General features: G+C 39.7%; 1 protein-coding gene across 13 annotated transcripts in view; it reads right to left on the bottom strand.

Annotated features, from left to right (window-relative positions):
* LOC105482495 (kinesin family member 13A) overlaps positions 1-27,625 on the bottom strand; it is a 230,570-nt gene that overhangs the window by 93,654 nt on the left and 109,291 nt on the right. For all 13 annotated transcript variants that reach the window (XM_011742633.2, XM_011742632.2, XM_011742634.2 and 10 more), the window contains 4 exons: positions 22,947-23,007; positions 4,508-4,600; positions 3,915-4,095; positions 456-543 (listed from right to left, as the gene is read on the bottom strand). In XM_011742633.2, the coding sequence (XP_011740935.1) occupies positions 456-543; positions 3,915-4,095; positions 4,508-4,600; positions 22,947-23,007 (423 nt within the window). The remainder of the gene's footprint in view (positions 1-455; positions 544-3,914; positions 4,096-4,507; positions 4,601-22,946; positions 23,008-27,625) is intronic.

The raw sequence follows: 27,625 nt of genomic DNA, 5'->3' as shown, positions 1-27,625 counted from the left end.
GTCAAAGAGTAAATAAAGTAAAACAGGCTGGTCAATGGCAAGAGGAGTGATTCAGAAAAACAGGAGAGCAAGAAGTGACAGAAACCAAGGCAGGAGACCCTGCCAAAAAGAAAGGGCTGTACTAACTGCCAAATAGTGTTTAGACTACCACATGCCTAGAAGGATGTCACTGGCATCATTGGGGGCACAGTTTTAACAGAGTAGTATTAGTGAAAACATGTAGCAACCTGAAAACATTGGGCTTTCTGGCCATACTGTAAAACCTTCACAACAAAGCAGCTTGAAGAGTGTGATTAAAAGCCTTTTTCCTCTCTGTTTGCAGTGTGCTGATACTGGGTTTCTGAGGCCCTGAGTAGTATCATTGTGCTATAAAGCGTCCACATAAAATATACTCAGTATCACTTATATAGGATTTATAGTCAGCTTTTAATCACATTTTTAAAAAAATGACTTACCTCAAAACTAGTGACAGCTAGTTGAGATAAACCATCTACATATGGTCCCAAAACTTTATGTTCTCGAACTTTAAGAGACTGTCTACTCCTGTGGGAGGGAGGAAAAAGGAATAAATGAATCAGACCAAAGCTGGAAGCTTTTCTTTCTTTTTAAGTACACAGTAACTAAGATAATTTCAAAATAATTTTTTAAGGACTCCTCCCCCCAACAAATCTAAAAGCTACTTTATTTGGATTAGCAAAACGATGTTTCACATGAGAAATGTGTTTTATGCTCTGATTTCTATTTAAAGTATGTTACTATTTTAAACATTCTATCTCTAGTCACAAACCTTACTGGGTCAGGCTGTCAGTTACATTTTGGGGAGGGTTGGGGGAAAAACTGAACCAAAAAACATGCCAGATCAAATTAACCTTTAGGCTATTTCATAAATAAGCATCTTCTCAGTAAATAATGTCTTAAAATTATATTTAGTTTTTGAGACAGGGTCTCACTCTGTCGCCCAGGCTAGAGTGCAGTAGTATGACCCCGGCTTACTATAGCCTCAACCTCCCACCCAGGTGATTCTCCCACCTTAGCCAACCATGCAGCTGGGACTACAGGCCTATGCCACTATGCCTGGCTAATTTTTATATTTTTTGTAGAGATGTGAGCTTCACTATTCTGCCCAAGCTGGTCCTAAACTTCTAGGCTCAAGCAATCCTCCACCCCCAGCCTCCCAAAATGCTGGGATTGCAGATGTGAGCCACTACAGCCCGGCCAAAATTTTTGAATTAGTAGTAAACAATATTAAAATGTTTAAAGTTTACTTCAAGTCTGCATTGGTTTGTGCTACTTCTATGCTTACACTTTTTTACACAGAAAGTGAGATTATAGTACAGAGTTTGTTTGTAATTACTGATGTTGTCCTATATTTAGAATTGGTTCTGCTAATGACAGTTTTAAAGCTCTTTTGAATTTTTAAATGATAAACCTGGTTTGGAACCCATTTGAACATACAAAAGACAATGGAGATTAAAAGCAAAGCTATGTATATACTGACCATATCGTGTATGCCATCTTATTCAGGGCATCGCATATTAATCATCTTTCAAATTAAGAGTCATTGCTTAGCATCAGCAATATATGGGAAGCAGCAGCTAAGAAGCATCACTGAATGCATCCCAAAGTCCTGGCATTGTTCTCTGAAGCACTTTTCAGTTATGCCGTTTAATTTCATAACATCCCTACAAAGTAAGCTTTACCACTTTTATTTTAAAGATGAAGAATTCAATGTGACAATGAGCTACTTAGATGCACACGATTCAGTACACAGCTTACTCTGCTTGCCAGAGATTCTATAAGGCTATTCAGCAGCAAGAAAAAGCAAACCCAGCATTGTATCAAGTGCCTGTGATGGTGTCCAATATCGGAAATTCTTGTACACTGCTGGTGGGAGTGGAAATTGTTACAACCACTTTGGGTAACAGTTTGTGCTACTGAATAAAATTGGAGATTCAATGTTTTGTGAGTTACAATTCCACCCCTAGATGTGTTACGTAGAAACTCCTGCATGCTATATACCAGGAGACCTGCAAAACAATGTTTTCAGAACAGCACTGTATTGATAAAAGCAGGAACCACACAAAAGACAGAGAAAGTGATGAATTATTGATATAATCACGCCATGAAAGGCTAGACAACAGTAAAAATGCATTAGCACTTCATATATAAGAATAAATGAATCATGGTGGGAGGAAAAATCACCAAAGAACACATATTATGATATCATACAAAGTTAAAAATTGTGCAAAATTATTTCTACATGCTAAAGAAGAGGAAGAGAATGCTAAACACAAAATTCACAATAGTAGTTACCTTGGGGAGGGATAGAACATGGATCCAAGAGGAACATATAGTGAGCTTCACAATTATTGGTCATGTTCCATTTTATTTATTTAATTTTAGCTAGAGTACTTTTGGCTAAGTCATGTTCCATTTATTAAGCCAATGTAGATAGGTAGTTGTTTTTATTACTCTTTACGCCTTACAGGTATTATAAATGTTCTTTTGTATACATTAAATAGTTAACAGCTTCTTAAGAGTAAATATAAACATTTTCTTTGATTAGGTCACTTCCTCGTCACTCATAATTTTGGTCAAAATGCACCAAAGTAGTAATAGTGGTTATTAATATTTTTTTTTTTTTTGAGATGCAGTCTCACTCTATTGCCCAGGCTGGAATGCAGTGCTACGATCTTGGCTCACTGCAACCTCTGTCTCCCGGGTTCAAGCAATTCTCCTGCCTCAGCCACTTGAGTAGCTGGGATTACAGGTGCCCAGCACCACGCCCGGCTAATTTTTGTACTTTTAGTAGAGACAGTGTTTCACCATGTTGACCAGGCTGGTCTTGAACTCCTGACCTCAAATGATCCACCCACCTCGGCCTCCCAAAATGTTGGGATTACAGGCATGAGCCACCATGCCTGGCCTTAGTGATTATTTTTGAATGGTGAGATTATAGGTCATTTTTACCTCTTACACTTTACCTATTTTTTCAAATTTTCCATAAATAGATATTATTTTTAAATCAGTACAGTTGTTTTTAAATTTTTTTTGAGATGGAGTCTCCCTCTGTTCCCCAGGCTAGAGTGCGGTGGCACGATCTCAACTCACTGCAACCTCCACCTCCTGGGTTCAAGTGATTCTCCCGCCTCAGCCTCCCAAGAAGCTGGGATTACAGACGTCCATCACCACACGCAGGTAATTTTTGTATTTTTAGTAGAGATGCGGTTTCTGTTGGTCAGACTGGTCTCAATCTCCTAACCTCAGATGATCTGCCTACCTTGGCCTCCCAAAGTGCTGGGATTACAGGCATAAGCCACTGTACCCGGCTCCAAATTTTTTAATTGAAAAAAAGTAAATGGTCCCCCTGCCTCTATGAATCAAATAAATATATTTTTTAATCACCTAATTAAAAAAATATAGATCCCTGGGTTTCACCCTAGGTTTACTGAATCTAGTCTCTATGGGTAGGAATCAGGCAAGTGGATGCTTAAAACGTTCCCCACATGATTCCAACGCCCAGCCAGGGAAGGGAATTGCTTGCCTTGGCTGGGATGTTTCAATCCTTCAACCCTTTTACCTTTAACACAGAAGTGCCGCTTTCCAATGTAAATGGAAGAACTAATGGTTATTCCTAACTCAATTTTTATGAATAGTTCAGGGTGGCAAAAAAATAATACCAACAGTAACAACATCTTTTCAAAGGGCATACATAGGCAACTTAATACATTAATGTAGGATAAACACTGGGTATACCAACAGGCTTTGAGAAGCTGATGATTTCTCTGTAAATGAATGAAAACCAGTGTAGTCACCAAGAGCTTAAATACGTATATTCACTTCCAATTCTAACTTTAGAATCATTTAAAATTATCTCCCCCTATTAACACACTTAATCTTGACTACTAACTTACCCTTTGGGGTCTAAAAGATCCCGAACTTTCTCATTATAAATTTCCATATAGGACACTTCAACTTTAAAGGTCTGTGACTCATTTTGCTCCAAAGAGATCCTTTTAAATAAAGCACAGCAGAGCCTTGGAATAAGGCCCAGCTGCTCAGCATGGCCCATCATGGAAAAGGATTTTCCCGAACCTGGAGAAGAAGCAAGCAAAAAGAGAACAGGTAAAAGAATAAGCAAAATGCAATGCTTCAGCCATACAAGGTTTCCCCATATACTGGCCAAGGTAACAGAGCAGAAAAGTGGCCAACTTAGCCTCAAACCCTGTTGCTCAAGCTGGAGTGCAGTGGTGTGATCATGGCTCACTACAGTCTCAAACTCCTGGGCTCAAGCCATCCTTCCACCTCAGTCTCCCGAGAACCTGGGGCTAAAGGTGTGCCACCATGCTGGGCTAATGTTTTTAGTTTTTGTAAAGACGGGTCTTACTATGATGCCCAGGCTGGTCTCAAACTCCTGGGCTCAAGAAATCCTCCCACCCCAGCCTCACCAAGTGCTGGGATTACAGGCACAATCTATCACATCTGGACTATAAAAGCAACTTCTTACCTGTCTGTCCATATGCAAAAATACACGCATTATACCCCTGAAAGGCTTTTTCAAGAATTCCTTCCCCAAGGCACTTGAAAACCACTTCTTGACCTAAAAAACAAGCCAAAAATTAAAAACTAATAAAAAGAATAATTTTTCTTGATATATTTGTATTAATAACAATATTATATCAATTTAAAAAAAATGTTAAAAGTGTACAGAGTGCCTACTAAGTACAGGGCTGTGTATTAAAAGTTTGATATATGCAATTTCATCCACACTTCTAAACTACAGCTCAGTACCTGGACGTGGATACACTGTTTCCCTCTAAGACATTTCTCTAAATATTAAAGTTTTCTTTCCATTGTGAGTGGGCCATATGGAAGCATCATTCAAATTTGGTGGTGTTTTCTTATGACTGAGCATCTACAATGTCATTAAATATGAACTGCCTTATCTCCCCAGCTAGATTCTGAACTGCCACTGAACAAGACCATGTTATACATACCTCGGTATCCCCCTCAACACCTAGCTTAGTGTTTTGTAAATGCCAAGTGCTGAAAAACCGTTAGTTGCTGAGGATAGATTGACAACTTCAGCTGCTGTTTGTAGATTCACAGCACCCGTCACCTGTGTCCTCACAGGGGGAGTGGGGGACAAGATCTCTTTCGTGAATCTCTCTGTATCTCCTGGGGGGATTGTGTCATGTACTACATTATGGCAGAGCGGGGCTGAAGAGTAAATGTGTGACAATCTGTTTTGAACACATAAAAGGACAGCATTTGCTACCCTTTGAATTTGGTGATTTTTAATATTCATTCTGCATCACTAAGACAATGAGACTTATATCCTCCTTCCTGTCCTCTTATAGTCCTTAGAACACTCACTCTACAGCATTTGCAGAAACTACTAGTTTAAGCACCTGTTTCCTCCACTGGAATGAGAGCTCTATGATGCCCAAAACTATAACCTGCTTATTTTCATAATCCTACAGCCTAGTACAAAATGCTTAATAAATGTTGAAAGAATGAGTCAATTTAATGTTTTTATCTTACATGATAGTTCCTTTTACATTTGAAAATAATGTAACACAACATAAGCTTTTGGTTTTACATTTTTCTTTTATGGAAATTCAGATCTGATTTTAGGAGTCTGTTATTATACTATGATATATGATGATTGCAGGATGAGACTCTTAAAAGTGTCTCGACACAAAACGAGATAGTATTTGTGACATGGTTTAGTTCAGCGTCCCCACCCAAATCTCATCTCGAATTGTAATCCCCACGTGTTAAGGAAGGGACCTGGTGGGAGGTGATTGGATCATGGGGGCGGTTTCCCCTATGCTGGTCTCATGATAATGAGTTCTCACAAGATCTGATGGTTTAAAAGTGTGTGGCTTCCTCTGAGTTCTTTCCTCTCTCTCTGTCTCTCGCTGCCATGTAAGACGTGCCTTCCTTGATGTGCCTTGCTTTCCCTTCACCTTCCACCATGATTCTAAGTTTCCTGAGGCCTCCCCAGTCATGCGGAACTGTGAGTCAATTAAACCTCCTTTCTTTACAAATTACCCTGCCTCATGTAGTTCTTTGTAGCAGTGTGAAAACAGACTAATACAATTTGCAACCATTAGGCTGGCAAAAAATAAAATTCTGACAACATCAAATATTGCTGCATATGGTGGGAGAATGAATGAACACAGACATTCTGAAGGAAAACTTGACAGCATCTGTAAAAGGGAATATGCCTACAGTGTCTGACCCACTGTGAAGCGTCCATTCTAGAGACACATTCCCGAAAAGGGCCCTGTGAAGGATGTTCATGGCAGTGTTATTCATAATACTGTAAATGGGAATCAAGGTAAATGCCCATAAGTATGAAAGTAAGTAAAGTGTGACTGTTTTATATGATGGAATATACTACATAACCTTTTTTTAAAAACAATAAATCCCCAACACCCACATCTATGTGTAAATAATGCTCGAATTAAAGAACATTGTTGAGTGAAAAAAAAGCCATGTTCAGAACTGTACGTATAATGTAAAATCTTATGTCAAATAGTGGGTGTGTGCGCACGCTGGTGTCTGTGCAAGAGAGAGATCTACAAATGCTAAAGTGTAAAAAATGGATTGAAAAAATATACCAAATTTATATAACTTTATTTCTCTATTGCTAACTTCTACCATCTAGCATAGATGTTTGGTAACTTCGTTGATGGAATATGCGGATTTTTAAAAACGGGTGTAATCAGAAGAATCTTTTCTAAACACCCAGGTCTGTTGTGAAGAGTACCTTAAGATCCGTATGCAAATACGTATATATTCAGAGAAGAATAAAGTATAATCAAAATTATTATCTGCTTCACAAATTGCTTTTATGTTATAGTCAAGTATGATAGCCTTGTGCTCACGAAGAAAATACCTGACCACTCTGGTGTGTGATCTTTCATATACATTAATATTTATTTCTCATATGTTTTCTCAAAGGACCTTCCTTATTCCACGGATGTTCCCAAGCCCTGTGCTAAAAGGCAGGCCTTAAATCTGGAGCCAAGCCCTATATCAGAGAGGACCCAGAATTAAATCCAGCCTGTGCCCAGGCTTATTAGAATTGCTTGTGGTCCTCAGCCAGACCCAAGTGCCATTTGATGGCATTCTAAAAGCAATACATTCTTGGCACAAGCAGCTGAATGGAGCAATCCTGTTTGATCTTCCACACTGGTTAACCAGCCCCCAGGAAGGGAGTGGGGTGAGGGTGGGGACAAGAGACTTCAAGAGTTGGCTAAGTCAAGCATCCTGACCATAATTCATGATTTCAATTCATATTTAGTAACTTGAGAAAAAAAAAAAACCCCACAGCTTGAGTTGGTGAAAGGACTCAATTGCAGAGAAGCACTGTGGTCAAAGAGATTTTATTATGGCTTTTTAGAGCCTAAAGTTAATATCTATTATATCTATTCCTATATTAGGGAGTAAAATGTGGTACTTCTGGTTTCTGCTTCTGATGCTGAATACGCTGGAATTAGCAGGAATTATTTTCCTAGGTTCTTTCAAGAGTAAATAACAATGTGTCTTTTTCCTTGGTAGGAATGGCCTTTTAAACTGAAGATTGTTAGTTGGAAAAACAAGGATGACTGCTATATAGCTGTATGAAATAGGTTTATGATGTAAATGAAACAAACCACCAGGATGTGTATACTAAAATTGCATGAAAAATAAATGAAATGATCGAAGAACTCCCCAGCATATAAAAACACAAGAGTAGGCTGAGCATGGTGGCTCATGCTTGTAATCTCAGCACTCTGGGAGGCCGAGGTGGGAGGGTGGCTTGAGGAGAGGAGTTCAAGACCAGCCTGGCCAACAAAGTGAGAGCCTGTCTCTACAAAAATTGTAAAAAAAAATTACAAGAGTAAATTTCAGTTTAGTGCATGACCAAATTGTTGCAAATACTAAACAGGACATGATTTAACCTATTAAACTTGTATTCTAAATTTATTATTTACGCTACTAAGGAAAAGCAAAGATAATTTTTATCAACTGTCCTGTTGGCAATGTACTTTATATATTTTATTTGTTTTTGTGTTGTGTTTTGTTTTTGCTTTTTTGAGACGAGTCTTGCCCTGTCACCCAGGTTGGAGTGCAATGGCGCAATCTCGGCTCACAGCAACCTCCGCCTCCCGTGTTCAAGTGATTCTCCCATCTCTGCCTCCTGAGTAGCTGGGATTACAGGTGTGCACCACTATGCCTGGTTAATTTTTTCTATCTTTAGTAGAGATGAGGTTTCACCATATTGGCCAGGCTAGTCTCAAACTCCTGATCCACCCGCCTTGGCCTCCCAAAGTGCTGGGATTACATGTTCTATATCATTGAATCCTCACAATACCCAAGTAGAGTAGGTAGGAATTATGACTGATAAGGTGACTGGGGCTTGAAATGGTTAAGTCATTTGCCCAAGATCTCATTATCAGTGAATGGCAGGGTTTGGGTCAGCTTATAGTGACTCCCTACTGTCAAGGCTGATTCCATTCATCATCAGTAACTCATGCTGCATGACACTGGGAATCAGTTGCTCTCACCTCTGGTCTCCAGGATAATTTTAACAGACTCTTGGAGCTCATCACACTGCACATTTTTTTTTCTTTCTTTCTGAGATGGAGTCTCATTCTGTCGCCTGGAGTGCAGTGCAATCTCGGCTCATCGCAACCTCTGCCATCCGGGTTCAAGCGATTCTCCTGCCTCAGCCTCCTAAGTAGCTGGGATTATAGGGACCCGCCACCAAGCCTCGCTAATTTTCGTATTTTTAGTAGAGACGGGGTTTCACCATGTTGTGACCTGAGGTGATCCGCCTGTCTTGGCCTCCCAAAGTGCTGGGATTACAGGCGTGAGTCACTGCCCCTGGCTGGCACAATTTTTTTTGTGTGTTCACCTTTACTGCCAGATTGTGAAAACAGTAGTTGCTGTATCTTAGTAGAGTGCCTGGCATGCAATAGGCATTTGTATTCACTGAATTATTCCTGTGTTGATATTGTTGTTCTCAGAAAAATGTATTTTTAATTGGGTGGAAGCCTTTTCCTCATCAGCAACAAAAAGTTATCAGAAGACTGTACTTTTGTACTCTAGCCTGGGTGACAGAGTGAGACTCTGTCTCAAAAAAAAAAAAAAAAATTGTTCTTTGAACTTAAAAATAAATGTTTAATTACTTTACACTTTGGTCAAAGTATGACTGTTTTTGAAATTCTAATGAATCCCATAAGACTACAGTAGGTCTTTGTTAAATAAGCCAATGGGGTATGAATAGATGTGGCAACACACTATGTAGGTACTAATGAGGTAATTTTGATAAAATTACAGATCACATTTTTACTAATATACACAGTACCTCCTGGACATGACAACAAAATATATGACAAAAAATAAAAACTAGTCTCTCTGATTTCCACTAAATATATACATGTGATTTCAAATATAGTCAGCTTCTTTTAGTTACAGTTATGTTTGGCAGATAGAATATAATTCAAATTTATCATATTTAGTAAAGCTTTATTCATAATTGGAAAAGAAAAAATCTGAGAAAAACAACATAAAAAATGGAAAACAATTACACTATGTTTCTGAAAAAATTTTTCATTCTCCATGTATTTTTACAGATTTACACAAGATTGGAGTCTAGAGACACTGGAATACATTTTATTACTATGGCTTTGTGTCTCAAAGACAATGCATTTTCTTTTAAGACAAGAAATAATGAACATTTTCCCATCTCTACAAATATACATCAATATTAGCATTTTAAATAGGAGCTCAGCTTTCCATTGTATGAATAACGGATGCAATCAGTTCCCTACTATGGATATTTAAATTACTTCCTTTTATTTTTCTGCAATATTTATTCTTATATGTCTACCTCTGTGCAGTTTCCTATTGACTTTACTAGCCAAAACTTCAAAAAATCAAATGTCCAAGTTTTCTAAAAATGCATGAGTCTCTACTTTCAACACCCTCAACAACAATCCCTATGATTATTCTTCTTAGTTCTGACGGAGTCAGTAAGAAAAAAAAGCCTCTTGTTTGGATAATTTTTCTTCTATTTATTGTTCATTTGTACTAACACTTTAGTAAGTTGACTATTTAAGTCCTTGGGCTAGCCATTGCTTTTCTTCTCATTAATTTTAAAATCCTCATTATATATTGAGGATATTAACCATTGGTCTATCTTATAGGTTATAAGTATTTTTTCCCAGTCTGTCATTTGTCTATCGGTCTTACGTTATTCTTGGTCATACAAAATCTTCTGGTCTTTCATATTCAAATCTTTTCTCTTTTCCTTAATGATTTTTGCCTATGATATGTGTTATGCCTCACAAATCCTTTTCCACCCCCAAATTATATAGAACTCACCCATATTTTCTTCTAGTTTTGTTTTTGTTATTATTTATTTGATTTATTTTGGAGACAGGATCTCGCTTTGTGTCCAGGCTGGAGTGTGGTGCAGGATCATAACTCATGGCAGCCTCAAATGACTGGGCTCAGGTAATCCTCCTGCATCAGCCTCCCAAGCAACTGGGATCATAGATGCGCACCACCAGTTTTTTACAATTTGACTTTCAAACCTGAGTTTTACTCTTTACCAGCTATGTGACACTGGGAAGGTTCCCAGTTTATCGGTAAAATAAGACTAATAGTTGCTACCTAAGTGGCTACTGGGATGGTTTAATAAACCAATATAGATAAGCACTTACCACAGTATGTGGCCAGTATAAATCTAGAATATATTTTAGTTATTATTATCTCTTAAGTCTTTAATCAATTATAATTCATTTTACTGCAAATAAAAAGTAATTATCTAGTTATTTTTCCTTCAGATGGCTCCTTCATTTTTGCAACAATTTTGTGGCATAATCCAATTTCAAAGATAAAAGAAAAAAGGCCAGGTGTGGTGGCTCATGCCTGTAATCCCAACTCTTTGGGAGGCTGAGGCAGGAGGATCTCTTGAGGACAGGAGCTCAAGACCAGCCTGAGCAAAAGAGTGAGACTCCCATTTCTACAAAAAATAAAAAACTAGCCAGGCATGGATGGGCTGGGCGCGGTGGCTCACGCCTATAATCCCAGCACTTTGGGAGGCCGAGGTGGGCGGATCACGAGGTCAGGAGATCGAGACCATCCTGGCTAACACAGTGAAACCCTGTCTCTACTAAAAATCTAAAAAATTAGCCAGGCATGGTGGCAGGTGCCTGTAGTCCCAGCTACTCGGGAGGCTGAGGCAGGAGAATGGCGTGAACCCAGGAGGTGGAGGCTGCAGTGAGCCAAGATTGAGCCACTGCACTCCAGCCTGGGTGACAAAGTGAGACCCGGTCTCAAAAAAAAAAATAAAAAAATAAAAAATTAGCCAGGCATGGTGGTGGAGGATTGTTTGAGCCTAGGAGGTTGAGGCTACAGTGAGCCATGATCGTGCCACTGCACTCCAGCCTGAACGACAGAGTAAGACCCTATCTCTTAAGACATTAAAAAGAAAAGATACTTGTTCTTAGAAAGATTTCTGAAAGGAACCAATCATTGCTATTTTTCTAGCTCCCACAGGGGTCCCATTTAAAACATATTACTGACCAGATGTAATGGTGGTGACTCTCACCTGCAAGGATTGGGGGGACAGAAAGGGTGGAGTGTGTGTTCATGTGTGCATAGACATGATGAGAAGAAGGAACAGTATCATTATTTGGGCCAGGGTATGTTAACCCATATTGTCTACTATAAGAAAAATTCTTTTTTTTTTTTTTTTTAACATTGAGATAGAAGGGTACAGGGGAAAAAAACAATATAATAAACTGTATCAGCAAAACTGTAAGTGGGACAGGTTCTAGAGCTCCCCTTATTCTGCCCTTCTGGTGCCTTTTCAGCTGTGTGAACCCTGGCTGGAGTTATATTTAACCAATTCTTTGGTTCTGTGACCTTCAGGGCACCACTGGGTATAGTAAAAACAACTACAAAAAAGGCCAAACTGTCAACCAAAGCCTAAAAGGCACTATGACTCTTGATACAGTCTCTGTCCTCTCTAGCAATCAGCTCTTGGTGAAACACAGATGATGGCTACACTTTACTCTGCAATACAAAATATGAAATATCAAGAACCCTCATATGGTTTCTTAAAGAGACCCTAATTTATCCAAAAGACTGAAGGGTTGTTTGTTTGTTTATTTTGGATTGTTTTTGCTTTGTTCACTTCTATTTTTTAAACACAACGGTCCCTTTTCTCAGCATAGGAAAAAATGACTTGCCAACTGCTTTTTGAACCTCAGTTCATGAAAAAAGGAACCGTTTATGCTGAGTGGTGGGAATCAGGGAATTCAAACAGTGCATGGGTGGATCCCATAAAAGACGCAATATCTCCACCCTAAACGTTTTCCAACTACAGTTTACACTCAAATAGAATGAAGTGCTATTTGTCTAGGGGAAAGTACACCAGCCCATAAGGGAAGGTTCGTAAGTCCCGTGGGAAGCAGGAGGATCTATGAGTATTTGTTTCTAGCCCAGACAATCCGAGCAAAGCCATAACATTGTCAAATCCAAGAGGCCTGTGACTTTTCAGCGGAACCGATGCCAAAAAGGCGGTGGCCACTCTGCAGATGTTAGCTCCACATGCCTGGTGCGGCAAATTCACAGGGCAAGCCTGACCTCACTTGTTAATAACCATGACCGCAATGCCAATTTCCTTTGGGGTTTATGATTAGACCCTCTATAATCATGTGAACAAGTCTTAAAATACAGGCATGCCCAAAGTAACCCATAACACAATGTCAGAACAGCAAAGAGAGCTGCTGTATGGAATTTCTGCAAGCAAAGTCACAGACCTGAGTCACCCAAACCTGAGTCACATACAATATGAATCTTTTTCTTTTTTGAAAGAGACAGGGTCTTGCTCTTCCACCAAGCTAGAGTGCAGTGGTATGATCATAGCTCACTACAGCCTCTAACTCCTCGAGATCCAAGGAATCCTCCAGTTTCAGCCTCCTGAGTAGCTAGGACTATAGACGTGTCCCACCATACATGGCTAATCTTTTACTTTTATTTTTTTAGTAGAGATAAGATCTTGCTATGTTGTCTGAGCTGATGTTGAGCTCCTAGCTTCAAGTGAGCCTCCCACCCTTGGCCTCACAAAGTGCTGGAATTATAGTCATTTGTACCCAGCCTGATACAGATCTTTGAAAAGCTAACACTCTTGGGTGTCCACACTTGTGCATAATCTGTCCCTACTTAGAACAGCAACAATAGGCTCAAAGCTACCATGTGTGTGTACTGGAAGATGGGTAACCAAGGAAATCTCTTTTTATGGTAATATCCTGATAGCAAAGCATGAAAGAAACCAGGGATGGAAGGAAAAATGCAGCTATCATTCCTATGCCCAACATCTGATGACTGAAGAGGCACAGGATAAAAGAGTCACAGTGGGCTGTGTTCTAGAAAGTGAGAGAATGAAATGGGAGGATATAAGCCCTGTCTTGTTTAAAATCTGCATTAAACAAGGCAGACACCTATGGCCCATGGCTGAATAAAACACTAAGCATGGTGATGCACAGATCAGACCTGGCATATGCACAGACTATTTCTTGTTTTTCTAAAGTAACTAAATAGAAAAGCATCCAAGATTTGAACACGATCGATAATTTCACCAGTTTAAACTGAATCCCCAGTTTTCCTTCTTTTCCCTATCTCTTCTCTTTGGAATCAAAGTAGGGAGAGAAAAAATAAAAATAAAGGCTGGGCTCACGATTTATGACTTGGAATTCCTGGGCCTACTCATTTGTGAGGGTGTTTTTCCACTTCTAAACAGGGCTGACAGGCACAGCGATTCTGATGAGTCTGGACTTGGCAGGTGGCCCAGCTCCAAATCAGAGCACCTGGACAGCACAAGATCAGACAGGTTCTTCTCACATACCTGAAGGGGTGAAGAATGCCCAGCTTGGATGAGGTTTAAATAAATCCCCTTCTCAAAAATCTTTAGTGTATGAAAGTGCAGCTTTCAAAAATTCTCATATGTAGTGACTTCAAACCTGGTTTAAGTTAAATGACCAAAAACTACAGAGTTCAGATAAAGAAACCGAAGCTGTAAGGCTTGACTTAGTATTGCTAGATTTAAGTTTTAATCAACTACAGAAATGTTTGCCATTGAGGTGCCTGGTAAGAGGATCCCAAGAAACCAGGCCATGAGGGTAAAGGTAGACTACGGACATATTTTCCATGGTAGCATCCAAGAGCTATCAGTGTTACAGTCCTTGAAGTCTGGCTTGCAGCATGGCATGGGTGACTCACCCAGATGGATGTTTCCACCACAGCAACAGCACTGGGGCTGGCCACGAGCATGGTCTTTTTTTGTTGCTGGACAAAGTGGGTGATTCACCAAGGAGGAGGTCATGCAACCACTGCCCTCGGCACTGGTCCCGAGAATGAAGAAAGAATATAAAGCCACTCACCTGTGAAGAATGTCTTACAGAAAATGTGTGTTGGAGTCATACAGGAGGGTGGTTCCCAAAAAACAACTGCTGACAAAGTAAACCTTCATTTCTATCTGATTTGATGGTGTTTTACACCCGCTCTCTCTGATAAAGAAGCAGACCCAACTCAACATCTCTTCTGGATTGTGGGCTGCACAATATTTATAGTATTTGAGGGGAGGTTGAAACAAAGCCCAAACCAAATATAAGGATCCTAGAGAACTTCTGACAGGAGTAAAGGTACCCTTAGTAGTATTCCTGGCTAGGTTCTAAGCCAGAGCACTTCAATATGACTTCCTTAGGAGTCACTGAGTGACTCTTCAGGATGAAAGAGGAGAGGAGCACCACAGGCTGGAGTAGAATCCATAAAATTTTCACCAGCATACATGTCATTAACTAACGTCCACATTTACCAAAGCTTTCAGTGCTCTCACAGGGAGCAGGGTCTTGCTAAACCTCAGTTTTGTTATCTGTAAAATGGGGGCAGTAATAGTTTCTATCTGATTGGGTGCTTTGACAATTTTATCACCTAGAGCATGTAGAGGGATCGGCACAGTGCTTGGGATTCAATGCTTAGGGTTGTACTGTCTATTGCTATTGTTATTCACCCCTCTAAACACAATTAAGTTAAAGGATCTTTCTGGGTGCCAACAAGTACCATAAGGAATAAATGTGGACAAAGAAAGGCAGGTATTGAAGAAAGGGGGATTTGATAGGATAAAAAATAGGTGAGTAAAGGGGAGAACAAAAAAGCAGCATATATAAAACATTGACACATATATATACACTTTAAAAAAAATTAACAAGATTAGCAAAGCTCATTTATTTTTTAACATCCTTTACAAGAAAAATTTTTCTTAACTGATCTTCTTGTCCAGTTCTCTGGATTAAGCAACATTCTCTCTTCCATCTATGAAATGCCCCCTGCATGCTAAATCACCCCAGCTGGGAGGCGACTCTCTGGACTCTCACCAGCTGAGTTATGCTTGTACAAAGGGTCAGTTGTATTTGCTCCTAAACTGTTCTATGTCAGTTGTACTTCTCTGTAATTACATAATTTCATTAACAAATGCAAAAAAGAGGGTTGCTGATTCTAAGAAAACTCTAAATACAATGCTTAGGAACAACTTGATAAAGGTGAGTCACCAAAAGAAATAACAAATCAAGTATGAGGTGAGATAATTTATAAAAGACCATAAAAGAAAAACAAAAATCTAGGAGGATTTGTTATTTAGATTTTTTCATAAATGTCTTTTAAAATGGCATGCATCATTTATAACGAATCCCTACCTTAACAAACTGTTCAAGTAGCAACTACTAGTGCTGCTCATAACCATAGGGAAAACTTTTTTTTTTTTTCCTGAGACGGAGTTTTGCTCTGTTGCCCAGGCTGGAGTGCAGTGGCGCGATCTTGGCTCACTGCAAACTCCACTTCCCAGGTTCACGCCATTCTCCTGTCTCAGTCTCCCGGGTAGCTGGGACCACAGGCGCCCGCTACCATGCCCAGCTAATTTTTTGTCTTTTTAGTAGAGATGGGGTTTCACCGCGTTAGCCAGGATGGTCTTGATCTCCTGACCTCGTGATCCGCCCACCTCGGCCTCCCAAAGTGCTGGGATTACAGGTGTGAGCCACCGCCCCTGGCCAACTATACAGAAAACTTTTATGGTTTAAACCCAATAGCTAACAATTATTGAGTGCTTCCTCCAAGGCACTTGCTGAGTGCTTCATATACATAATCTCATTTCAACCCACAAAATTTATAATAAGGAAGTGCTGTTATTATTGCCTACAGCCACACAGCTGGGAAGTGGCAGAGGCAGAATTTGAGCCCAAGAAGTGTGACTCCAGAGCTTGTGCTTTTCACTACTAGAAAAAAGCCTTCATTCAAACAGACCAACTGAATAGTAAAATAACGAACCAATACAATATGCTAGAACAAATTAATATTGTAGAACTCTGCTAAGAAATTGGTTCTATTTTGGCTACTGTTGGCTTTTAGAATGTAAATTTTGCTGCACAAATGTTGTGACTCATTACGATTCTGCTTTGGTTAAGCAATATGAAGCAGAAATCATTTCTAGCTCTGAGCACAGAAAATCCCCCATCATGGGAACAGAATCAAACATGGGTGCTGTTCCCACAGCATCAGTCCACAGATCGGAGGTGCTCTTCTGTCCCCTCACAGTATAAAGCAATGCTAGCAGAATAAGAGGCAGATGTACGACCTTTCTCCTGAGTTGCAGGGCATCAACAATGCTCGAAAACACATGGCTTCAGCACATTTGAGCAACATGCCATATGGCAAGAACTGTTATATAATTTCTGAGTCAACAGTTTAGAATCTCTCAGGCCAGGGAATGTTCACGTCCACACTGACCCCAGATATGTCACTACCAGACGGTTTTTTTTTTTTTTTTGGGGGGGGGTATGAAGATTTCTATAGATCTGGGAAGAAAATAAAAACCAAAGTTACTGGAAGTCACTGTTATCTAGTAACATGGCACATTTTAGAAATGTTAAAATATGTATTGATTCATTGTCAAGAATGCTTTAATTGCAATCAGCAGTGACTCAAACATTTACAAAGACTGCTTTCAAGTTTATCAGTATTGACTATAATATACTAACTTTATAATCTTAAATGTGGATCTGCGTATATCCACATGTATATATGAAGTTCGGGAGAACATATGAGTTTATGTCGAAATGCCAAGCTCCAGGTATCTAATTCTGCAGGTTATTTCTGTTTTCTTCATTAGCCCTTACACAGGGTTTTTGCTTCAAACTCAGAGTTACCTGCCAGACAAACATTATTACAACTACCTAGCCAAAAGGTAATAGGAGGAAGAGATAATATATTTCAAATGTAAAATAATTCCTGGCTGGGCGCCGTGGCTCATGCCTGTAATCCCAGCACTTTGGGAGGCTGATCACTTGGCGGCTAGATCACTTGAGGTCAGGAGTTCAAGGCCAGCCTGGTCAACATGGAGAAACCCTGTCTCTACTAAAAAATACAAAAATTAGGAAGATGTGGTGGCACATGCCTGTAATCCCAGCTACTCAGGAGGCTGAGGCAGGAGAATCGCTTGAACCCAGGAGGCGGGACGTTGCAATGAGCCAAGATTGTGCCACTGCACTCCAGCCTGGGCGACACAGCGAGACTCCCTCTCAATAAATAAATAAATAAAATGTAAAATACCTCAAAGCATGATTCAATGCAATGTGAATGGCTTAACAAATAAGCCTTTAATTTGCCTCTGAAAAGTCCACTGGAACAGCTGTGTGGCCAACATAAAATGGCTGATTCATGTTTTATCAGAGAGCTGGAGGGGATCTGAGATCATTCCAGGCTGTATATCCTCCTTTCACAGATGAAGAACAGAGACCCACAGAAATTATCCTGCCCAAGGTCTAGCAGTTTGTGGCAAAACCAGTTGTCATAAATCTCAGTACATTGCATTTTCTTTCCAAAGTACTGACTCCTGTCACAATGAGACAATAATAAAGACGACGATAAATATTAAGGGAGTGCTTCCTACTTCCTAAGTAGCCAGGTACTTACTAGATTAAGCACTTTAAATGAATACATCATTTAGTTCTCAAATCAACCCTATGGGATCAGAACTATCCTTATTTACCATATGAGGAAACAGAAGGATGGTGAGATTCAGTAACTCACCCGGCCTTACACAAATAGAAGGTGTTACAGCCAGGATTTGAACCAAGTCTGACTTAAGAGCTCATATTCTTCAACTGCTCCAACCAACCCACTGCAATGCCATTATACCTACTAGAGAATTACGTGTTTCTAAATCAGAAAGTGGGAGCATGGAGGCTCTTCCTATAGCTTTATAAATAGCAAGACATGATGGAGAATTTACTATTTTGACACACCACACAAAACTTAGAGCCCTTGCTTCTCTTTGCCTTCTCAATCCATGCACTTATCTTTCTCTCTCTCTCCCTGCTACTCCCCAGTTTTGAGAGCAGCTTTGAGAGTCCTGATTCAGTATCAATGATGCCATTATTCATCAAGCCTGACAAATAGGTCGGTTTCAGGAAATATGTGCTTCCCCTTCTCCACTTCCCCTGTTTTCCACCAGACAATGAATGCTTCTATCTTAATCTTTTTATTCACAATTAAGAAGTAATTGTTATTTTTTAATAAACAGAAAATAAATTAGTATGGAAACCATCAACTAATCTACATGTAACGTATTTACTAGGTAGATTATTTACAATGGATATAAACTTGAGAGAATAGTAAGCATGAATTTTACCTTTTGCTAAGGAGGAGGAACGTCATAGTATTTGTATGATAATGGGAATATCTGAAGAATAAGAAAATATCCTCCCAAATTTTGTAAGTAGACAGTGCTCTATGAGCTGGCAGAACCCAATTTCAGGGCTAACTGGAACATGGTACTCAATGTGATCATGCAGCCTAAAATTTACTAAATTTTACTAAATTTTAGGCTATCAATATGTTTAAAAATCATTCTGATCTTTTAAAATATATCTGAACTATTTGTAATGAAGCGCTACAGAAATCTTGAGTTTCACAACTAAATTTTATCATTTGTATGTAATAAAGTCATTTCTGGTTTGGAAAAAAAAAAAAGTTTGTTGTATATCCAGGCACATGAGTGGTATATTGCAGAAGGCTAGAGCGTTCTCTGTGGGCACTAATAGAGGATGTGATTCCAGAAGATATAGAAAAGAAAGAGAAAGACAATCTTCCTTAAGCATTATTTTAACCATATCACTCCAATAGCCCCTATTTTTCACCATATTAGTCTAAAGTTCTTAGAATTTCCTATCATCTGGCCTCACTCAACATGTACAAACAGTCTCCCATAGCATCCCCCACAAGATGCACCTTCTTATTTTTCTTTCTTTCTCTTTTAATCTTAACTTTGCAGCTTCCCGCCCCCAAGATATACCTACTGCTCAGACCAGCATTACCACCATGGCTCTGCATCTTCCTTTATGGAAAAGTTAAATGAAAATATCATTTATGGGAACCTTCCATTAATCACCACATAAAGTGACCTATTTAACCCTTACAGCAACCACATAGCATAGGTATTGCCAGTTTTACTTTCTTCTATAGAAAACAAATTGTATCTCAGAGAAATTAAATAAATTGTCCAACAGAACCAAGACAGAGGTCCTGAGATTCAAACCCAGGTCTCACATCAAAGTCCATGTGTTCTCTTTGATACATGTCGCTTCCTCTTGTCTGGATGTCTTCTAGGCTTTCCTTTGACTAAACTCTAAACAACTCATATGTTGACAAGTAATAATCATATGTATTTATGGTATACAACATGATGTTCTGATATATGTATCCCTTGTGGAATGGCTGAATCAGGCTATTTAATATGTGTGTTTTCTCAAATACTTATCTCCTCTATGTTCCATCTCCTCTACGGTGCCTTCCCAGACAACTGGTGCCTTTCCAGATTTTATCTCTTTAAAATCTGGTGCCTCTCCAGATTTTCTCTCTCCTTGGATTTTATGTAACACTTAAAATCTATAAAATTTAGAGTTTAAATATTGTCGCAAAATATTATTTGGTATGCACTTTTGCTTTCTAACTCATTTTTGGATTTCTCAAGGGCTTCCTGGGCTGCACACACACAGTAGTGGGGGGTCACGAATACTTAAAAAATTATTGTGAGACTTTCTGGATTCCTGAGTTATATGAGAGGAACCAACAATAGACATTGGGCTGAGGTACTGAATGAGTGGTGAGAGGAGTCCCAGAAGAGACGATGGAGAAGGTAGAATGGGGCTATATAATAAAGAACATCAAATGTAGTCGAAGGAGTACAGATTTTTTTCTAGCCTGTGATGAGGAGTCCTGGAAAGTATCTGAGAAGTACAAGAGAAGACCTCCAGTTCAGGCAGATATATATGGCTGCATCTTGAATAACATAAATTGAACACGGTTAATGACGGGTTTGTAAAACCATAGCTTTTACCCCCATTTGTCTCCGCATCTGTAGGAAATGTTTTACTTTTGTTGTTGATTTAAATCTAAAAGTACATACCCGGCACAAAAATACACAGAGTGCTGACAAGTCAAGACTGTTCCAGACTCTGGAAAACTTATCACATAAAGTACCAAAGGACTAATAAAAAGACAAATTAATTACAACCAACATTATGAACTACTTATTCACTTTAATAAAATATATTGCTCAAGTTGCAGGAATGGTATTTGGAAAGGCTAATTTACCCAGTGTGAGCAACTGAAGGAATTTTCCTAGTTCAAAATTGTTAACTCTTGAAAAAATTATGTTATCAAATAATTTCTCAAGTTTGCTTTTTATGGCAAGGAAAAACCTATCAATAAACAAAACATTAATTCTCTTTAAGTCAGTCACGTGCTTTTACCTCCAAATCTTTTAAGGCCAATACCCTCCCTTCATTTTTTTTTGTTTTTAACTAAATGAGAACGTCATTCAGCTGATTCTCTTATAAGTAGAAATAAGGAGAAAACCCTCATTAGGATGAAATATTTAGTTCATGAGATCTATTGTACAACATGGTGACTATAGTTAATAACAACGTATTGTATTCCTGAAAATTGCTAACAGAGTAGACTTTAAGTGTTCTCACCACAAAAAAGGATAAGTTCATGACGTAAAGCACATGTTAATTAGCTCAATTTAGCCATTCCACAATATATACATATTTCAAAACATCACGCTGTATATGATAAATATATGCAACTTTTATTTGCCAGTTACAAAAATAATTTTTTTTTTTGAGACAGAGTCTCACTCTGTCACCTAGGCTATGGTAAGACCTCAGCTCACTGCAACCTCTGCCTCCCGGGCTCAAGCCATTCTCCTGCCTCAGCCTCCCAAGTGGCTGGGATTACAGGTGCCTACCACCACACCTGGATAAGTTTTGTATGTTTAGTAGAGATGGGCTTTTGCTATGTTATTCAAGCTGGTCTTGAACTCCTGACCTCAAGTGATCTGCCCACCTTGGCCTCCCAAAGTGCTGGGATTACAGATGTGAGCCACCATGCCTGGCCGAAAAATAAATTTTTAAAAAGATGAAACATCTAAGAAAAAGGGGGCATAATCAGAAGCAAAAGAACCAACAACTTCCTCCACCAAACCAAATGCTTCCCTCTGGAACTAAAGCAATTGTGACTGACTCCTAGGAAAGCTTATGGTCATAAATAATAAAACAGCAGTCATTTGTGTTGGATGGAATGAGGATAAAATACCACAAGGAGGCCGGGTGCGGTGGCTCATGCCTGTAATCCCAGCACTTTGGGAGGCCGAGGCGGGTGGATCACCTGAGGTCAGGAGTTCGAGACCAGCCTGGCCAACGTGGTGAAACCCCGTTTCTACTAAAAATACAAAAATTAGCTGGGTGTGGTGGCAGGTGCCTGTAATCCCAGTGCCTGTATTCGGGAGGCTGAGGCAGGAGAATTGCTTGAACCCAGGAGGCAGAGGTTGCAGGGAGCCGAGATTGTGCCACTGACTCTAGCCCGGGTAACAAGAGCAAGACTCCATCTTTTTTGAAAACAAACAAACAAACAAACCCACAAGGAGAGAACCCTAGCAAAATGTGGGGCTGTGAGGCAGCACTTCCCTGAGGAGCATGTAGTACTCATTCACAGGACCACTGATAGCTGAGGACGCTCAGGACCTGAGTGAGTTTTGGAAACCACATCACCTGTGCTCTCCTTATATAAACAGAGCAGGGGGTGAGGCGCAGTGACTCACGCCTGTAATCCTAGCACTGTGGGAGGCCCAGGCGGGCGGATCACCTGAGGTCGGGAGATCGAGACCATCCTGGGTAATATGGTGAAACCATGTCTCTAATAAATATACAAAAAATTAGATGGACATGGTGGCACATGCCTGTAAACTCAGCTACTTGGGAATCTGAGGCAGGAGAACTGCTTGAACCCAGGAGGCGGAGGTTTCAGTGCACCGAGATTGTGCCATTGCACTCCAGCCTGGGCAACAAGAGTGAAATTCCGTCTCAAAAAAAAAACAAAAAACAAACACACACACACACACACACACACACACTCACACACACACAAAACAGAGCAGGCGATGCCCTGAAAGTTAGTGATAAGGAAAGGCATGGCAAATGAAACCTTTTTTCACATGACTCTCACAAAAGCTACCATTTATGGCTTGAGGTGGTTCCCTCATTATCTCAAATCTTTAGAAAATCTTTGAAGACACCAATACCCCCCATTACAGGTGAATAATTTGAAGCTTAATAAAAATCTGTTCAAGGATTTTGCAAGTAAGTGGCAGACACAGATTCTGAAACCAAATCTTATTGACTTCAAAACCCATGTGGTATAATTGGAAAGCATAGGTGTGAATTACATATGAAAAGTAAAACTTCAGAGGAATTAAAGACAATAAACTCAATGGAGGAAGAGGCCAGAAGCCCAACTGTCAGGTGTGGAGGGAGAAAACTTACCAGCATATTTTGTAGTGTTAGATTCATCCATGGACCAAAAGCAATAATCAAAGGCAAATACCTGAATGAAAGAACAAAATATTAAGCTTAAAGATTAATTAACTTCTTATGAGTAAATCAGACTGAAAAAAAAAAAATCACTGGTGAAGATGAGAAGGATGGCCACTACTGCCTGATTGAAAAAAATCACTACAGGTTTGGTGCTTTTGTTAACCATAAAATTTCTTATTTTCCTCCTTTTTGGGGGACAGGGTCACCCAGGCTGGAGTGCAGCTGCAACTATCACAGCTCACTGCAGCCTCAAACTCCTGGGCTCAAGGGATCCTCCTGCCTCAGCCTCCTGAGTAGCTAGGACCACTGGTGCATGCCACCATACCGAGCAATTAAAAAAAAAAATTGTTGCAGACAGGAGGTCTTGCCCTATTGCTCAGGCTGGTCTCAAACTCCTGGCCTCAAGTGATCCTCTCTCTTCTGCCTCCCAAAATGTACTGGGATTACAGGTGTGAGCCATCGCGCCTGGCCCTATGATACTTCTTTTAGACTAAATATATGATTAGCTTTCTGTATTAGAATAAGTTGTACATGAAAATTGCTATTTATCTAGAATTCAAATAACCAGACACTTTAACCAGATATTTTTTTCCACAATACATCTGATGAGAAAAAACAAAAAGCAAAAACAACGTCTTCTCTCGCAAGTCCATGGTTTCAGCATCCACTGACCCTTCCAGGTCCATCTCCCTTAGCTTCTCAAGTAATACTCAACTTTCATATAAAGCAGTTCCTTCTCCTAGCTTTCCATGATACCATCTCTAGCATACTGGAGCTCAAAACTCTCCATATTCCTATCCTGCACTCCTTTCCCCTTTTGTCTCAGCATGCAATCTCCAGCAAAGCATGTTTTGTTTTGTTTTTTTTTTGGGTGTGTGTATGGGGGGGTTCTTACTGTATTTTTAATATGCATTTCCTTGAAAAGTAAAGATGTGAAGCAATTTTACATGTTTAGTATTTGGCATGTCTTTTATATGTAAAAGTATCTCTTCATATTTTTTTAATTTTCAATTTTTTTTGAGTTGGAGTCTTGCTTTGTCGCCCAGGCTGGAGTGCAGTGGTGCAATCTCGGATCACTGCAACCTCCGTCTCCCGGGCTCAAGTAATTCTCCTGCCTCAGCCTCCTGGGTAGCTGGGACTACAGGTGCTCGCCACCATGCCTGGCTAATTTCATGTTTTTTCTTTTTTTCTTTTTCCATAAGTTATTGGGGTACAGGTGGTATTTGGTTACATGAATTAGTTCTTTAGTGGTGATTTGTGAGACTTTGGTGCACCCATCACCCGAGCAGTATACACTGCACCATATTTGTAGTCTTTTATCCCTCGCCCCTCTCCCACTCTTCCCCTCAAATCCCCAAAGTCCACTGTATCATTCTTATGCCTTTCCATCCTCATAGCGAGAACATACGATGTTTGATTTTTCCATTCCTGAGTTACTTCACTTACAACAATAGTCTCCAGTCTCATCCAGGTCGCTGCAAATGCCGTTAATTCATTCCTTTTTATGGCTAAGTAGTATTCCATCATACACACACACACACACACACACACACACACACACACACATACATATACACACACATACACACCCCCATACACACCACAGTTCCTTTATCGACTTGTTGACTGATCGGCATTTGGGTTGGTTCCACGATTTTGCAATTGTGAGTTGTGCCACTATAAACATGCATGTGCAAGTATCTTTTTCATATAATGACTTATTTTCCTCTGGGTAGATACCCAGGAGTGGGATTGTTGGATCAAATGGTAGTTCTCCTTTTAGTTCTTTAAGGAATCTCCACACTGTTTTCCATAGTGGTTGTACTAGTTTACATTTCCACCGGCAATGTAAAAGTGTTCCCTGTTCACTGCATCCACACCAACATCTACTGGTATTAAATCATTAATTCACTCTTACATGAATTAACTTTCTGTATAGCTACTGAATGTCTCCTATATACCAGGAATGGCTGGTGCTTCTTGGTGCTTCCTCTGTAAGGACTCCCATTGAACTGCTGTTCTTTTCCTTTTTTTTTTTTTTTGAGACAGAGTCTCACTCTATCATCCAGGCTGCAGTGCAGTGGCACAATCTCAGCTCACTGCAGCCTCCACCTCCTGGGTTCAAGTGATTCTCCTGCCTCAGCCTCCCAAGTAGCTGGGACTACAGGCGTGCACCACTATGCCCAGCTAATTTTTGTATTTTTAGTAGAGACAGCGTCTTCCATGTTGGCCAGGGTGGTCTCAAACTCCTGACCTCAAATGATCTGCCTGCCTCAGCCTCCCAAAGTGCTGAGATTACAGGCGCGAGCCACCCGGCCCTAACTGCTGTTTTTCATGCCCATTACCATCACTTGTGTTCCAGCTGTTATTATCAAATGTGTAGAGCAATGTTTCCCAAAGTGTGTTCTAAGGAACCGGAGTTTCATGAGCTAATCCATAAAAAAAGATCAAATCATGTTGGAAGTGGTACACGTTTTATCCTATTTGAGATTCTCAATGCTAATTCTCAATATTAAAGGCTCTGAAAAGTCTTCCAGAGACTTTTCAGAAAAGAAGTCCATAAAGAAGTCTATTTGATTGTTTAACGTTTTATTTCCCCAATTCATTCTGGTGAGGAGACCCTTTTTGGAGTAACATCTATTAACATGCCTTGGAACTACTATTTCTCAGCACATCCCTTAGGAAATGCAGCCCAGGTGACTCAGTAGCTGTCTTCCTGGGCTCACTGCTATTGCCTTTTGTCTCTTGCAGTCCAAATAGTAAATTACAAACCTCCCATGGGCCGGATCCTTTAATGCTTAATCACTTTCAAGAGATCTTAAGCACTGAGCATACAGAACCCGTGCTCTCTGGCCTGGCATTTGAGACTAGCCACAAAAGGCCCTCCCAGCCTATTAACCCCAGCTTCCTCTTGCTCCAGTGGAACTTATCCTTACCTCAGAATTACTAACTATAATTTCATCTCTGTCCTTGTTCTCTCCTTCTTTTCCACCCTTCAAAATACATCATACCCCTTAAGGCCCAGTTCGATATATTTTTTCCTCCCAGAAGCATTCTTGTTTAAATCCAAAGGAATTATCTTTTTTTCTCTGAAACCTTACAACACTGTTGAGTTCTTTTTTATGGCTCCTATCTCAATCATTTTATTTTTCACTATCATGTATATGATCTGTGTGTGTGAGAGAGATAGCATTCATTCATTCATTCATTCATTCACTCATTCACTCATTCAGAGACAGGGTCTCCCTCTGTTGCCCAGACTGGAGTGCACTGGCACTATCATGGCTCACTGTAGCCTCAATCAGCTCAATTGATCCTACCACCTCAGCCTCCTGAGTAGCTGGGACCACAGGCACATGCCACCACGCCCAACTAATTTTTGTGTTTTTTGTAGAGATGGGGCTTCGCCATGTTGCCCTGGCTGGTATCAAACTCTTGGGTTCAAGCAATCCTCCCACCTTGGCTTCCCAAAGTGCTAGGATTACAGGCATAAAGCCACTGTGCCCGGCCTATATATATATTTTATGTCCACTTGTAGACTAAGTTCCCTGAAAGCAGGATCCATATCGAATTCATCTTTGAAGCCTGCAATGTTTATAGTAGTCACTTTATAATTACTTATTGAATGATTAATGGCATTAAGATCTTGCAGGGAAGCAGGCAGTTTTGTATATTATAAAAGACTAATAAATTGTACGCAATGCTCTCTCTTGCCAAAAAAAAAAAAAAAAGACTAAGTTATGTTCTGAATAGTTTCGGCACTATATATACTTTATTTTAATGCTTTTAAAACTGATTTAGGTATATATGATGCACTCAACTTACATCATCAACCCCAGATCCAAATTCAATTTTGTTAAACATTCACTCTGGTTTTATAACAGCCAAGTTTCAAATGAACAGTTATGAAACAATAGTTTCAGCCAAGAGAATGTGGAATATTTACTGCATTCAAGGGCTCTTCCAATGACTCTAGAGACTGACCACACAAGCGTAATCCAGTTAATCTTCCTGCCTCTGGGCAGGACTGAACTTCAACACTTCTAAGAGATGAAGATCTATCTTGTTTTTAAACATTTCCAGAAAAGGAGATTCCACAAACTCCCTTTAATGGCATCTTACAATACTTAACTTTTATTCCCAGGACATTTTCCTTTTCTTTTGACCTAAGTCAACTCTCCTTACTTTAAACAGCCAATAGAGGCTATTTTCCTTTCCTTTCTTTTTTTTTTTTTTTTTTTTTTTTAATCTTTACTGCTCTCCTTATATCCCAGGCACTGTGCCCAAGCTTGATCCATGGTGAATTTCAGTGACATGCATCATCCTAAATATTAAGAAAAAAAAAAAAATCCTCCAAGAACCTTTGGTTTTCAACCTCATTCTGTGCCGCTTTCAAGAACTTCTGGTTTCTGCACTGAAAAAATTTGCAGTCAGTATTTATTGAGCATGACCTACAAACCAGGCCTAGTAGTAGTCATCTAATTCATTAATTCACTTATCCATTCACAAATATTTATTGAGTACCTATTGTGTGCTAAGCTCTACAATTATAGCAGTGAATAAACATGCAAAGACTCGTGGAGCTCATGAGTATCCTATTCCTTGCATTATCTGTAGTAATACTTATA

Source organism: Macaca nemestrina, chromosome 5, assembly GCF_043159975.1.
Source record: "Macaca nemestrina isolate mMacNem1 chromosome 5, mMacNem.hap1, whole genome shotgun sequence".
Classification (NCBI taxonomy): Eukaryota; Metazoa; Chordata; class Mammalia; order Primates; family Cercopithecidae; genus Macaca; species Macaca nemestrina.
Note: the sequence above shows the minus strand (reverse complement) of the source record. Positions and strands in the feature narration are given on the sequence as shown.